Below are 15630 nucleotides of genomic sequence, written 5' to 3'. Positions count from 1 at the left end.
CCCGGGCCGAAAAAAATTGATTTTTATTATTTGATTAACATTTTCTTTTTAAATAAATGTAGCAATAAATTCGAAATTGTGGCATTTAGGTATAGAGAATATAACATGAAAAATAATCAGTATTTCTTAAGGACTTTAAAACGCAAAAAATATACAGGGTGTTCCATTTGAAATACGAAAAATCATTAGATTTCCAGAAAAACGGAAAATATGACAACAATGTAATTACCACTATAATATCGGCCGCATTAGAAAACTCCTACTTACCAAAATCTATAAAAATCGTGCAAGCCGTTTTCGAGATAATTGAGTGTTTGTATACATACAACTCACTCTGTATGTGCCGACAACAAATGCACGTATCTGTAATAAACATTTTGTTAAAACAGATTACGTATTGCCCCTAGATTCGACTGTAAAAAATAGAATACTTCATTATAAAATTCAGATCAAAATTTATTATAAACGCAGGGATTAAGATATGCAATTTTATATACATTCACACTGTTGCCACATCTACAATCGCTTTTTATGGATTGAAAATATGAAAAAATTTATATTTGTAATAATAATATAGAAAAATTAGAAATTATTTTCATTTTCTCAATATTTTTGATTGACTAAAACATAACCTGACCAAACCTGACCTAGCGTCATCGAAAATAATATAAACAAGTTAATAACTGAAAATTAAAGTTACCTAGTACCATTCAAATATTCTTTAGTGACTAAAACATAACCTGATCAAACGTAACCATAAATTTTTCTAATTTTACCTTAAATTTAAGATCGCCTTTCACCTAGACAAACACCCAAATAATTATACTTAATTAAATTAACACATTCTATATTTCCATAAGGAATTATAATTCTTTTAAATAAGGCAACATTGCAGAATCAACTGCGCTCAACCCATGCTTAAATCAAATTTACACCAAATTCGCAACTGTCATGGCGGCCATATTTTGAAAATATCACATTTTTAAATGAGATAAACACAAAAATTAATGCTGAGCGCACTTATTTGTGAATTTTAAATTGATAAAAAAGTAAGGCAGATATCATATACACAGTTGTCAGACTCGTGAGGCGCGTGAGTCAATACCAAATAAATACCCTCAGATCTACACCCTCTGAGCTATAGAAATAAAACGTTGAGACGATGATTAATATAGTTTCTCATTCAATAAGGGCTTCCTTTTTTCCAGTAACTCTCGCATTTCTTCTCATCAATTCTTTTTTCAACGCACAAACAGTCCAAGATCCGTATGTTTCGGCCATAATTTATTATTTATTAAATCGTAATCAAAAACACCATATAAAAACTTCACGAATTGTCAAAACGTTGACCTCCAACTACACTAGCGCCGCCAAGCGGGAGCAACGGCGTACATAGCTGCCATGGTGTTCATGAAGCTTGAACCAGCTTAACTTTTGATTCGAATCTAAACAGAAAAAGGATTTTGTAGGGAAGGTGTGAAAGTATTGTCGAGGTAATAAAAATCGTTTTCTAAAAATTTTGTTGATTTATGAGGCAATGCAATAATATCGACCCTATTAATTTGCGATAAAAATACATTTATGTTGCAAAGAAATATGATAAGAGGCCTACTCTGTATTATTAATAGAGAAGTATATTAGGACCGTATTAGGAAAGTGTGTGTTTATGTTTTATTGGCACTGGTTTAAGCAAATAAATATAGGAAATATATATTATATGTATTAGGAAAGAAATATGTTTTTCGGCGATATATTACAAGGTCGTAACACATAGTTTTATTTTTAACGAATTAATATAAATACCAATGGTTTTGAACGTTTAACCTTTTATTACAGGTAACTCACCAACAGATGCAATCAGCTACAGAAAACGGAGACGCCGAGCAACCAATGCACAACAACACCTCACAGCCACCAGCAATGGGAGGAGGCGGACATGGTGAGCACGAAGAAGAACCAATGAGCGAAATCTTTATTCACCAAGCCATCCATACCATCGAATATGTTTTGGGATCTGTTTCACACACTGCTTCCTATCTTCGGTTGTGGGCTTTGTCTCTTGCTCATTCACGTAAGTATCAAGTAGTTAAATTAAATCGTTTTAGTTTACGGCCTTCAAAGTAGATGACACCTCTGGATGCTAACCACTGAGTTGGAAAATATTCTGGAGACAATAGTTGGACCCATTCCGAGTTTGAATTTGTATCAGCCCGAGTTGTCTAAGCGGGGACGCTGAAATAATTCAAATGCGGAAGGTTTGACTAATTTGTGCTCCAACGCCATATTTTTTAATTCGAACGACTTACATTTTTTTTAAACATTTTAGAACTTTCGGAAGTGTTATGGATCATGGTATTGAGCAAGGGGCTGAAAGTTGATGGGTGGGCCGGAGGAGTAGCCCTATATGTAATATTCGCTTTCTGGGCTGTTCTCACTGTCTCTATATTGGTACTCATGGAAGGACTGTCAGCATTCCTGCACACTCTTCGTTTGCATTGGTAAGTTCACGTGCGCAACATTTTTACACAAAAAAGTAATATAAAAAGGTTGTATGGTTTACTAACGGTTTTGTACAGTAATCGCCACGCTAGTAGGCACACGGGCACTTTGAGCTAATACAATCCTGGACCCTTCACTTGTTACACTGTTTAGTTTTATGCCGAGAAGTAAACAGATTGATCCTACATAGAAAAAGTACCTTGACGTAATAGAAGAAGTATTAAGTTGGAGAATATTTTAAATGTCATAGAATAACCCAGAAATGTCTAGTGACGTCTAAAACGTCAGGAAATGTACATCCGCTCTGAGCTCGTAGGTAGAGAGATAATTAAAAATTCGCGGGCGCCAGTAGTGACAATTCAGTGAACTTTTACTGGAAATTTGACGTTCTGCATTAAGAGTTGCATATAATTTTTACTAAATGAATGTCTCATTTAAAAGCCCGAAAGTTCTTTAGAATAAACAAAAAGTTTCTTTTGAATGAGATATTTAAAATTAAAAATCATACTAAATTTTCTCTTTTTTTCACTCCTGTAACTGATTAAAATAAACAGGAATTTTCAGGGACTTTTGACCCTCGATAATAATGTAGTCTTTCTGCGTTTATATTTTCAAATATACTTATTGGTTCTCTCAGGATTCGAAAAAAAGTAATGCATTTAAAAAGAGTTGGCCCGAAATTTTACGTGTACGCTCTTAATTAATTATTTAAGTGCAATAAATGCATAATTTAATATTTAAGAAGTATTATAAATATACAGAGGACCTTACAAAAAAAGAGAGAGAAAAAAATGAAATATCTAAGAGACAAAGCAAGGGAAATGAGAGATAAAGGAAAAACAGTGAAAATTGGGTACAACAAAATTACAGTGGATGGTAAGGAATGGAGATGGAACTACAATGAGGAAAAGGTAGTGGAGGTAGCGAGTCCAAAAAACTAGCAGAGCGACAGAGAAGAGACGAAGTAGATGCCAGACAAGGATCAGAAAACAAGGAAATTACGAATACACTGGACAATGAAAATAAAAGTATAGACTCGATTAGTGATAAGATTAGGTTTAGGAGTTCAAATGTTAAACATAATAATAGAAATAGGATGGGTGGTGGAAATATTGGTAGTATAGGTAGTATAAATAGTAGTAGTAGTAGTAATAACAATAATGGAAAATCAAATACTAGTTTTGTAAATGAAGAATCAGAACAAATAGGAATAGCAACATGGAACGTGACCTCTCTAAATGGAAAGGAAATAGAAATAACTGAAGAAATGGAAAAAATGGGTATCCAAATAATGGGAATAAGTGAAACAAAAAAGGTAGGAGGAGGGCACATAAATCTAAATGAGGAATATAGTCTTTATTATTCAGGAGTACCGCAGGGACAAAGAGCAAAGGAAGGAGTTGGTATAATAGTAAATAAGAGACTAGAATCAAGAATAACACACTATGAAACATTATCATCTAGAATTATAACAATCCAAATGGACCTAAAAGACAAAATAAGATTCATACAATTATATGGACCAACTGAAGGCAGAGATGAAGAAACGATGACAGAATTCTACAATGAACTCCAAAGAGCACTAGACAAATTAAGAGAATCGAGAGAGAAAATCATAATTTTAGGAGATTGGAATTCAAGAGTGGGCAAGGATGTCAACAAAGGATTAGGATGCATTGGAAAATACGGAGAGGAATGTTTGAACAGGAATGGTGTCAAAATGCTAGATTTCTGCCAAGCAAATGACCTACTAATAGGAAACACATTTACAAACCAAAACATCGAAGACAAATATACGTTCGTGGCGGAAGAGAGAAGAGCGAAAAGTTTGATAGATTACATAGTTTATACGATAAACCTAGAAGATAAAATACATAACGTCTTAACTGAAAAGGAACCGGAACTAGCTACAGAGCACAGGATGGTTACTGCAAAACTCGAGGATGAAAAAATAAAGGAGGTGGAAAGAAAAGATTACCAAAGAGTAAAAGTAAATAAGCTCAAATTAGAACAGGTGCGAGAACATTACAAAAAAGAAACAAATAGAAGATTAAGACAACTAGAAAACCAAAAAGAGGCATGGACACTGGAAGAAAGATGGAACGCCTTCAAAGTAGTCATAAAGTCTACAGCAACAGAAATATGTGGAATCAGAAAACATAACAAACTCCATAAAAGAACGAGATGGTGGAACAATGAAGTTAAAACAGCAGTGAAGAAAAAGAAAATAGCATGGAAAAAATACATTGAGACCGAACTGGAAGAAGATAAAGAAGAATACAAAAGGCTGAGACGATTAGCGAAAAACACCATAAAACAAGTAAAAACAAAAACCTGGGAAGAGTTTGGAGAAGAATTACAACAAAACTATGTAACAAATAATAGAAGCTTCTGGACAACAATTAGACATATGAAGAAAGGAAAACATAAAGAAATAACAGCCGTAAGGGATACAACAAACCAAATCCAAACAACTCCAGAACAAATAGCTAAAGTATGGAAAGAATACTATGAAAACAAATTTAGAAATGCAATAATAGATGATAGAAATGAAACATATCAAGATAACGAGAACAAAGAATTGGAGCAAATAAATAGAGAAGAAGTAATATTGGAAGTATCAAACGTAAAAATAGGTAAAGCTGGAGGGGATGATGACATAGACCCGGAAATGGTCAAGTACATGGGAGAAGAAGGGATAAACTGGTTGTTGAAAATATACAAAGAGGCATGGGAAAAGCAGCAAATCCCAAAAGACTGGCAAAGTAACCTTATAGTGCCAATATACAAAAAGGGAGAACACGTCAACTGCGAAAATTATAGAGCAATATGTTTATCATCGGTATGTTTTAAAATATACACGAAAATAGTAGAGAAGAGGCTAAGACAAGAGGTAGAAAAAGAACTGGGAGAAGAACAAGCAGCGTTTAGACCAGAAAGACAGACAAACGATAACATTTACATCATTAGAAATATAATAGAAAGAAGTATTGACTCGGGGGGAAAGCTCATTCTAGCATTCATAGATCTAAGGGCAGCATTCGACTCTATAGAAAGACAAATTATATGGAAATGCTTGCAGAACATGAAAGTACCAAGTACACTGATAAAAATAATTGAAAATATATACGGAGTAGTAAAAGGACGTGTACAGATAGCAGGAGAAAGATCTGAAGAATTCAATTGGGAAAGAGGTATCAAGCAAGGAGACAGTCTTAGTCCGCTACTATTCATAATAGTCATGAATGAATTGACTAGAAATACTGGAGAAAGAACGAACCAAATACAGACAACAATAGGATACCAAAGATTACAGCCAATAAAAATAGAAGCCCTATTGTATGCGGATGACATAGTCCTTATAGCAGATTCCGTGACAAAAATGCAAAAACTCATAAATATATGGACAGAAGAAATAGAGAAATTAAAAATGGAAATAAACATCGAGAAAAGTAAAATAATGGTCATCGGCGAAAAGGAAAAAAATGAAGTAATTATAAAATGCAAAAATACTCAACTGGAAATAGTTACAGCATATGATTATCTTGGAAGTATTATTACCAATGATGGGAAAATAGACCTCGAAATAACAAACAGAACTAAAAAATCAAATAAACTGTACTACGCACTAGCGCCAATTCTGAGGAAAAAAGAATTGCCCCACGAAACAAAAATTAAAATATATAATACGATTGTGATACCGACGATACTGTATACAAGCGAAAATTGGACTTTACAGAAAAAGCATAATAGTAGGATAAATGCAATTGAAATGAGACATTTACGTGCTATAGCCGGAAAGACCAAATGGGATAGAATAAGAAATGAGACAATAAGAGGGATAACTAAACAAGAACCAATAATGAATAAAATAATAAAGAGGCAATTAAACTGGTATGGACATCTGATGAGAATGAAACCTAGTAGACTAGCAAGGAAAATTCACGAAACAAGGAATATTACAAAAAAGAAAAAAGGCAGGCCGAAGAAAAAATGGATACAGCAAATAGTAGAAGCAGGAAAAATCAAACAGAAAACGCTAGAAGAAATGAAACTAATAGCACAGGACCGAAAAGAATGGAAGAGATGGGTGAATATGTAGCTAAATTAAACCCAAATCCGACACCTGAAAGGGTATAAGGAAGGGGAGAAAGAAAGAAAGATAAATATACTATAATAATTATATTAAATTATTATACTTTTTTGGAGAATAAATGTTTTCTAATATTATCTGTCAACCTAAACTTCAAGCCGATAAGCAAAATCTTAAAAATAATCATAATGAATAATAAATTCTGTACTTACTGATATTAATATCGATTACAATCCATTTACTTCTTTACGTTGTAAATATTACACGATAAGAATTAAATAATAAATTTGAAACAATTATTATTTGCTTTTCTCCTTTCCTCTTTAAATTTCCGGCCGAAACAGTAAGTCATCCGCTGGATGGCGATACCAGCCATACCAGCGAAACTCCCAGAGGATAGGCAACACTTTTCTCTTTCCAGAGAAATTTCCAACGAAAGTTGTACTAGTAATCCGCTAAGTAGGTGGCGATACCAGCGAAGCATGTGTAGACATTTTACAGTTTGTAGAACAGTTGTATTTGAAGTTTATGTTATTATGTTAAAGTTGTAAAAGTTATAAAGTATTGTAATAATGTTGGTGTTGGAATAAAGTTATTTTGGGAATCAGAGCAAAATGCAAAATTTTGACGCACGTCAAAATTTTCAATGTGTTTTAAATGTATTCATTTTTTTCGAATCCTGAAAACAATTTAAACGCAGAATGAAAGATTACATTATTACCGAGGGCCGAAAGTACTATAATGGTTATTTTAATAAGTTACAGGGGTGAAAATAAAACAGAAAATTTAGTGTGATTTTTAGTTGCAAAATTTTTCATTCAAAGAAACTTTTTATTTATTCTAAGGGACTTTCGGCCCTCGTTAATAAAGTAGTCATTCATTCTGCGTTTAAATTTTTCAAAAATACTTATTAGTTTTCTCAGGATAGAAAAAAAATGAATACATTTAAAACACATTGAAAATTTTGACATGCGTCAAAATTTTGCATTTTGCTCCGTTCCCCTTAAATCAGAGTAACAATACTATTGTAACTTCACAAAAGGCTGCAATTGTTACCATCATTTTAACAATTATCATGACAGTCACATGTGAGATAGAGATGTTGAAAAAGTATGTATTCGTTACAAAGTACTCGTTACTTACGAATACCGAAAGTAACGATTAGTATACAGAGAGGCAAATCGTTACTTTGATTACTTTGATTACTCTGATTACTTCGTTACTTCGTACTAAGAGTATCAGAGCGAGTAACGACTATTGTATCTACAACAAGTACACTTGATTACTTTCTACCAATCGTATCCCTGAGAGTAACGGACGGGACCGGTATTTTACGAGTGTTATCGAATATCGTTATCGGTATGAAGCGTTTAAAGGGTGTGAGGGTGAGGACTGAGAAATACGATTCTCGATATGATTACCGGCACTCAAATACAAAAGTAACAAAAGTAATAATAGCAATCAAATCATTTTTATCCCTTAAACAGATCGGTGAAGGTCGTTGTTATATCGGAATACCTCTATACAAAATACCTACCTACTGAGAAATACGATTCTCGATAGGATATATTTTCGGCGCATGTACCGCATATCAGTAGTTAAAATATGTTTAAAATTTAAATTATTGATTATTTTCTTATTTTTACAGGGTGGAATTCCAGAGCAAGTTCTACAAAGGTACTGGTTATGGTTTCCAGCCGTTCTCTTTCGAAATCATTCTCGATTCTGCTTCTCAAGCCAAGGAGGAAGTTTAAGAAAACTATACTATATAAATCCATGTTTCCATGTTTGGTGTGTACTTATCCAAAAATATACCCTCAATATAATACATAAGCATGTGCTGTAGCATACCTTAAGTCTAATAGAATAATGTAATATCTCATTTTATCTAAAAAAACAGTTATTGAAGTTTTCTTTAAAGTATTAATGGCTGATTTTAAAAATTCTTTGAAAATTCTTCTTCTCACATAAAATCCTATACGTTTTCCAATTAATTTATTAATTATACTGAGATTATCTAATGAGTAAGATATTTAGAAAAATTTGAAAGGGCTCAGTTTATAATTTCCAAGAGTAACGTTAATGTTTGTCTAGTGTCTTCTTTTGGCATCATAATCCTGGACGGATCTTTGCCTGTCTAGTTATGTCCTTCCATTTAGTTCTCTCTTGTGTCCTTCTCCATCTGTCTAGTAAAATGTGGAATTAAGAAATTACACTATGTAGTTGATTACATTTTAAAAGAAACGTGATCCGTATTATAATAAACATTAGTCATGAAATTTAATCTAATAATAATAAAAACCAATTTAAATAAGGTTGCCAATTTTGTGTGGCAACAACCTAGGATAATGTTTAAAAACATATATATGACGTCTCGTTTTTTAGGTTTTAAATCAGTTTTATCAGTGTATGCTACATTTCTGTAAACAAACATCTAGATGTTAATCTTTTTTTTTATAAATTATTAACTAGTTCTTATTAATGCTTCAAATAAACTGTACAATTTTAAGGCTGTTGTTTTATTTTGAACATCTGACTTTACTTTCATTTAACTAATAAAACGGAGAATCCCAGTGGCTGACTGTATATCATATATAGTTTAAAAAAACTTACAATGAAGTAAACTAAAACGGCCTCTTAAACGAGCAGATTGGTGAATACCATGGAGGATTAAAAAAAAGGCAGATCCACCATATATCAAGTTAATATTCGCATTGGAAATGATTCAGAGCAGTACGTATGAGCAACAGCCAGAAAACAAGCCAGACACAACCTGCGCCGGCGCGGTGGGACGGGTGACCCGTGCATTTATTGCGTTGAGCCCAACGGTGGTGTGTGTATTAGTGTAGGCTTGTTGTATGACAAAACAAGTTGCACTCGATGCTAGGATCGACCGATTTGCTTGTACAAACGCGCTGTTTGACAGCCTGATTTCCCCAACCTAAATCTCGTGTAGGGGCGTGTATAGCGTTGTTGGCCAATCTTCTACTCCGACTCCAACACGGATGAATAATTGTTAATAATCTCTACTGGTGGCTTGTGCCAGGCAGTGGACACAAATTACGTGTTAACAATGGTAAGGTATACAGCATACAGAATACATAATTTATACGTGGTGCTGTATGTTTCATTTTTTGTACACCACATTATGACTATGTAAACGAGGCAGATCTTTTCACGTGGTACGACGAACATAAATCTGAATGTTGAAAGGAAAATGAACGAATGTTGAAAGTATATAGATATTCTTCCTATATTCTCCATGTCAAAGACGTCCAAAAATTATGGTATTGGAGAATCCTCAAAAGAGATTTAGTAAAAGCCCTATAGTCCATGTGGTGAGACCGCTCCCGTCTAAGAATCATTTCTAATTCGGTTTCTCTGCGGATTCATATTCAAAAATGTTCTCTTTAAACTAATCTGAAGGGTGCCGGACGGAATTTTTGGGCAGAAATTGTTTAAACAATTTTTTTAAACAAATACCTAAGATCACCTTTTATTGCTCCAAAAAATATATTTTTAGGTTTTTTGGGTCATTCTAAACAAGAAAGATATCTTGTAATTTTTCTCAAAAATTGACAGTTTTCGAGTTATAGGCGATTTAAAATGCGAAAATGCGCATTTTCGAGGCTTAAAAACTCATAATATGAAAATATTATTTAAATTAGTATTTTTAAGGGTGCCAATAACTTGGATTAAAGTTTAACTTTAACATTCCTTCTCAAGATTCCGAAGAGTGATCGGGTCTAACTTAAATTTAGACCGTAATTTTTTAATTGTTAATTATGCGTGTCCATCCGGTTTCTTGCCCGTGCGGCGCGAACTATTTTCAAAAATCCCCTATTTTCCTTCGAAAAATATTTTTTCTAGAATCTTTGGGACATTTTAAATAAAATAAGTTTCTTGATATTTTTCTCAAAAGTTAATAGTTTTAAAGTTATAAGCGATTTAAAATGCGAAAATGTGTTTTTTTTGTCATTTTTCGGATTTTAAATTGCTTATAACTTTAAAACTATTAACTTTTGAGAAAAATGTCAAGAAACTTATTTTATTTAGAATGTCCCAAAGAATCTAGAAAAAATATTTTTCGGAGGAAAATAGATTTTTGAAAATAGTGCGTACCAATAACGTACGATGTAGATATATTAATATTGTGGCACATGACAGAAGCTCGAAACAAATGACTGAGAATGAAAAGCCCTATTCTGCCAAAATGAAAACTGATATGTATATGTGACGGCTGTATGCCAAAGCGGTCGAAAACTGCAATAATTCAGCTTCTCTACACACCCTCTGGCAAAACAGGAATTATATCACAGACTATATCAAATCGGTCGTATACGACCGCCGTGGCATGTAGTACTTATTGAACTGGCGGTCGTATACGACCGCCTGGCAGTCAACCTGTTAAGCCTCGAAAATGCGTATTTTCGCATTTTTTAGATTTTAAATCGCCTATAACTCGAAAACTGTCAATTTTTGAAAAAAATCACAAGATACCTTTCTTGTTTAGAAATTTAGAATGACCCAAAAAACCTAAAAATATATTTTTTGGAGCAATAACAAAAGGTGATCTTATGTATTTTTTTAAACAATTTCTGCCCAAAAATTCCGTTCGGCACCCTTCACATTTGTTTAAAGGGGACTTTTTTGAATATGAATCCGCAGAAAAACCGAATTAGAATTTTTTTTTTTTCAGACGGGAGCGGTCTCGCCACATGGACTACTGGGCAGTGTAAGCAGTATTTTGAATGAAGTGCAACATTCAGAGCGTTTTCGAAAGGATATACATTTTGTGCTACGATTCATTTTGAATGAAGTGCTGGGTATCAGAAAGCTGTGTTCACAATGGGTTGCCGCATTCCTAACAATGGAACTAAAACACATTCGAATAGGACTTTGTTAGCAACATGCAGAGCGTTTTCGAAAGGATGAAGTAGATTTTGTGCGTCGATTCATCTTCATCACTACGGATGGCATATCCACTATACGCTGTGAGGTCGTACGTAGAGGGGATATTTACAAATTCGCGAACGCCAGTAGTGACAACAATGAGTGACAAGTTTGTAAACGTTTACCGGAAATTTGACATAAATGTCAAAGTGATTAATTTAAAATTAAAATTAAAAAAATTAATTATAAACAATATTAGTTGGTCAAAGCTGTAGTATATATTTTTACCTTAAATATACTTACGTTTTAAATACTGAATTTAAGTTTTTTTAATGTTCCGTAATATCTAATTATAAATAATCTATTATAATCTTAGCGCCATCTACACGATTATTGTCAAAGTATCCGAAGTAAGAAATTGATATTTTATCAATAGAACGTCAAAATGATTAGGAAAATCTTTAAAAAATCTATTACAATTTAATTACTTTTTTGCGTTGTAAATATTAAGCGATAACAATTAAATAATAAATTTAAAAATTACCAGTAAAAGTTGAATTAGTAACCGCTAGGAGCGACACCAGCGAAGCTCACAGCGTATAGTATCAGTTTTTTAGGATTATTGTAACCAATTGTAACCCTTTAGACCAGCTAAAGGACAAAATTTAGCAGAAGAAATAAGACCCAATTTTCTTCAGGACAGTGCACTGTGGCCCGGTCTTTTCACCTCCGAATAACTAGTTATCGGGAAGTTTATCTGACAGATTTGGCCAAAATCCATGAAGTTAGAATTATTGGAGCATCCAATATTCATCAGATTTGGCCCCTAGCGACTTTCATCTGTTTAAATACTTAAAAAAATGCATGAGTGGAAAGCCTCTTTCATCTAATGATGAAGTCATATCAGTTTGTTGTTGTAGCGTATTTTGCAGCCCTTCCAGATTCTATACAAGTCTATACATTCTATACAAGTTATAATAATATCCAGTTGTTTTACCAGTTTCAAAGCAGATAGTATAATGGTTGCCTATACTGTGGCTGTGAATAAAAAATTTCTTATGTAATGCTGATATACTGTTTAATATTAAATGATAATAAAGATAATAAACGTACTTATAAAATTAATTCTACCTCCTGACTCCTGAATATCATAAATATAAATATTAATAATTGGATGACACAGGGATGCACAGAACCCTGTCAATTGTCAATGTCATTGTCATTATTTTAGAGGGAATCTACAAAAGAAAACAAGGTAAACATTTGAAAAAATAAACGTTACTTTTTACTGCGTTCTGCGTACAAAATCTACAAACTAAAAAAGTTTTCAATTATTGTTCAAGTTATAGGTTGTACTTTTTACGTTTTTGTGTTGTGTTAAAAATGAGCTGGTATTGGAAGTGGCGTAGTTATGATTATGATGATTATAGTTATAGATCTTATAATAATTGGGGATACCAGAGAAAACCATTGTCGCAACATCAATCTACATCAGCAGCCTCCGCTAGCAGAAAATATCCATACCTAGCAGAATATTCGATTAAAAGCGTAAAATGCATGGAATGCTTGGCTAGTATTCCAAAAGGTGCTTTACGTCTTGGTGTCATTGTCCAAGATTTAAAAGATGATAATAAGGTCCAACACTGGTATGATTTTGAATGCTTTTTCCGTAAGCAAAGACCAAAAAACACCGTCGATATTTTTAATTTTGAGTCATTGAAACTATCTGATCAAAATAACATAAAGCAAGGTATTCAATCAAATACTTTTAGTATTCTTCCCGACTCAATTCTGCAGAATGCTACAGGACAGAAGCGAGCCGCAGGTACAGATTACTTCCTAAAACAGAAAGCTTTAAGAGACTTTACAATAGAATATGCAAAAACTAGCAGAGCTATGTGCCGTGGGTGTCTTAACAAGATTCTTAAAAATGAAGTACGAATTTCTAAAAAGAACTATGATACAGAAGTTGGAAAAAAATTTGATGGGCAGGATATGTGGCACCACGTTACTTGTTTTGTTGCATTAAGAGAAGATTTAGGTTATTTTGAATCTGCTGACAAATTACCAAACTTTTACAATTTAAAAAAAGAGGATCAAGATTGGGTTTTAAAAGAGTTATACGCTGTCAATCCTGATGATCCAGAAATAAAGAAAAGCAAAATTGATTCTGCTACACCAAGCACATCTCAAAGCCAATTAACCCAGGAAGATGAAAATCAGTATGAAGCCCAAAATAAGATTTTGTTTGACTGGAGAGATAAATTAAGTACATTAACATTAAAACAACTAAAAAATTTACTTTCTCTTAATGCACAGGTTGAGCCTGACGACAAGGGAGCGATGCTAGATAGGCTGGCAGATGGAATGACGTTTGGAGCACTACTCCCTTGCAAAAAGTGCAACGGCCAACTTGTATTTGAAAACGGTGGTTATATGTGCTCAGGTAGATTATCCGAATGGGCTAAATGTGATGGTGCAGAAAGAGAACCTGAAAGACAACCATTCAAAGTATCTGCTGGACTTAAAAGAAAGAAACTGGCTGGTTATGTTTATGAGCCGAGAACTAGAATAATACTAAGTGAAATGCCTAGTACAAGTAAAACTGGAGTCAATTATTTCAAGCCAAGGGTCATTAAGGATGCACCAGCTTTGTATGACATGCTTTTTGTTATTGTGGGTAAACCCCCAAAAGGTGAGACATCTTGTTTAACATATATATTATTTAAAAATTATGTTTAATTGTCTACAATGATTTGATATATGTTAAAAGTACAGTCATCTCTAGAAGGCACCTATTAGTAATTTGTATGGTTGAAGTTTTCAACATTTCATTCTGTCAAAACATAGTAAACAAATGTAATACATTGTGTGTTAGAGAAAACGGTCACCCCAAAAAATGGGTCATTTTTGATGTCTCTTATCTCCTAAATCTGTTGTCCAATTTAAGTAGGGTCAGTCAGGGTAATTTGAAACAGGGGTGATTGGAAACAGTACTCCTTACCACTAGAAATGAAATATTGCAACAATATCACATACACAGAATTACAATTCCATCTTTGCTTATTGTGTGGTGTGTTATTCATTTGTTTACAAACCAAGTGAATGTCCATTATGTGCAATTTAAATTTGATTGTTTTTAAACACATAAATCGATTTAGAACAGTGTCAATATTTTACAAATTTTATCTCTCTATATTAGGTACGTATAGTGATTATATAATTTATAGCTATTACAAGAATATTTATATTGCCTGCAATGTTAATTTGAATGATATTTACTACAAGAAGTCAGTACCATAAGTGTTCACAATTACCCCCTTAAATCTTGAGCATGGGGTAAATGAAAACACCTGTTAGGGGTAAATGGAAAACAATTTTTTATGTTAAGGTTACAGGTCTTGCCATTTTTAAAATATTGAGGAAGTACAGTAGAACCCCGCAAATCCGAACTAATTGGGGGGACAGTCTGTTCGGATTCCGAAAAGTTCGGATTATCCGAAAGTTAGCCTAAGAAGCTAACTAAGATGATTTTTAAAAGATTTGAACTACCACCGATCCCTTTATAAAACTTTATCCGCACGTTTATGCCTCCAATATTCTAAAGCTGAAAAATATTTAGATCACTGAAATATTAAATCGCTAATGCCAGTAGTTTTGTTTCGTCACGGGACATGGGAATTCGGCCATGTAAATGATTCATTTAATTTGTAATCTGGATATTGATTACACTATGTTTCTCATGTTTCTTATTTTTTCAATGTTTTCGTTCATAGTATACCATGGGAAATGTGTATTATGCACATTCCTTTATTGATTGTGTTTAGTCTAACTCGACGCTTTTATTCACCCATTAGTGTTGCAGTGTTTAATACTGTAGCTAGCATCTTACGTAATTATTTTCTCACATAATAAACATGTTTTTAAATTTTTATTTTGAATTTTTAAAATTTTTTTTTCACTTTCCGTTGGTTCAGATTTGCCGAAAGTTCGGATTTGCGGGGTTCTACTGTACTTACGGAAGAGAGAACCAACGAAATACTCTTAAAATGATTTAAAAATGAGGTGTCAGATGTTAAAACAAAAAAAATAACATATAGGGAGGCTGCTGCTTACTGCAGTATTCCACATTACGTTATTTACAC

The 15630-nt window shown here is 33.2% G+C and overlaps 2 protein-coding genes across 6 annotated transcripts in view; both read left to right on the top strand.

Annotated features, from left to right (window-relative positions):
- LOC114344906 (V-type proton ATPase 116 kDa subunit a 1) overlaps positions 1-9101 on the top strand; it is a 157981-nt gene extending 148880 nt beyond the window's left edge. For all 5 annotated transcript variants that reach the window (XM_050646423.1, XM_050646420.1, XM_050646421.1 and 2 more), the window contains 3 exons: positions 1837-2071; positions 2327-2498; positions 8241-9101. In XM_050646423.1, coding sequence (XP_050502380.1) covers positions 1837-2071; positions 2327-2498; positions 8241-8346 — 513 coding nt within the window. In that variant the 3' untranslated portion in view covers positions 8347-9101. The remainder of the gene's footprint in view (positions 1-1836; positions 2072-2326; positions 2499-8240) is intronic.
- Positions 9102-12746: 3645 nt separating this feature from the next.
- LOC114345014 (poly [ADP-ribose] polymerase-like) overlaps positions 12747-15630 on the top strand; it is a 39597-nt gene continuing 36713 nt past the window's right edge. Inside the window, exon 1 of the mRNA XM_028295839.2 lies at positions 12747-14180. Coding sequence (XP_028151640.2) covers positions 12869-14180 — 1312 coding nt within the window. The 5' untranslated portion in view covers positions 12747-12868. The remainder of the gene's footprint in view (positions 14181-15630) is intronic.

This window comes from Diabrotica virgifera, chromosome 3 (genome assembly GCF_917563875.1).
Source record: "Diabrotica virgifera virgifera chromosome 3, PGI_DIABVI_V3a".
In the NCBI taxonomy this organism is placed as follows: Eukaryota; Metazoa; Arthropoda; class Insecta; order Coleoptera; family Chrysomelidae; genus Diabrotica; species Diabrotica virgifera.
Note: the sequence above shows the minus strand (reverse complement) of the source record. Positions and strands in the feature narration are given on the sequence as shown.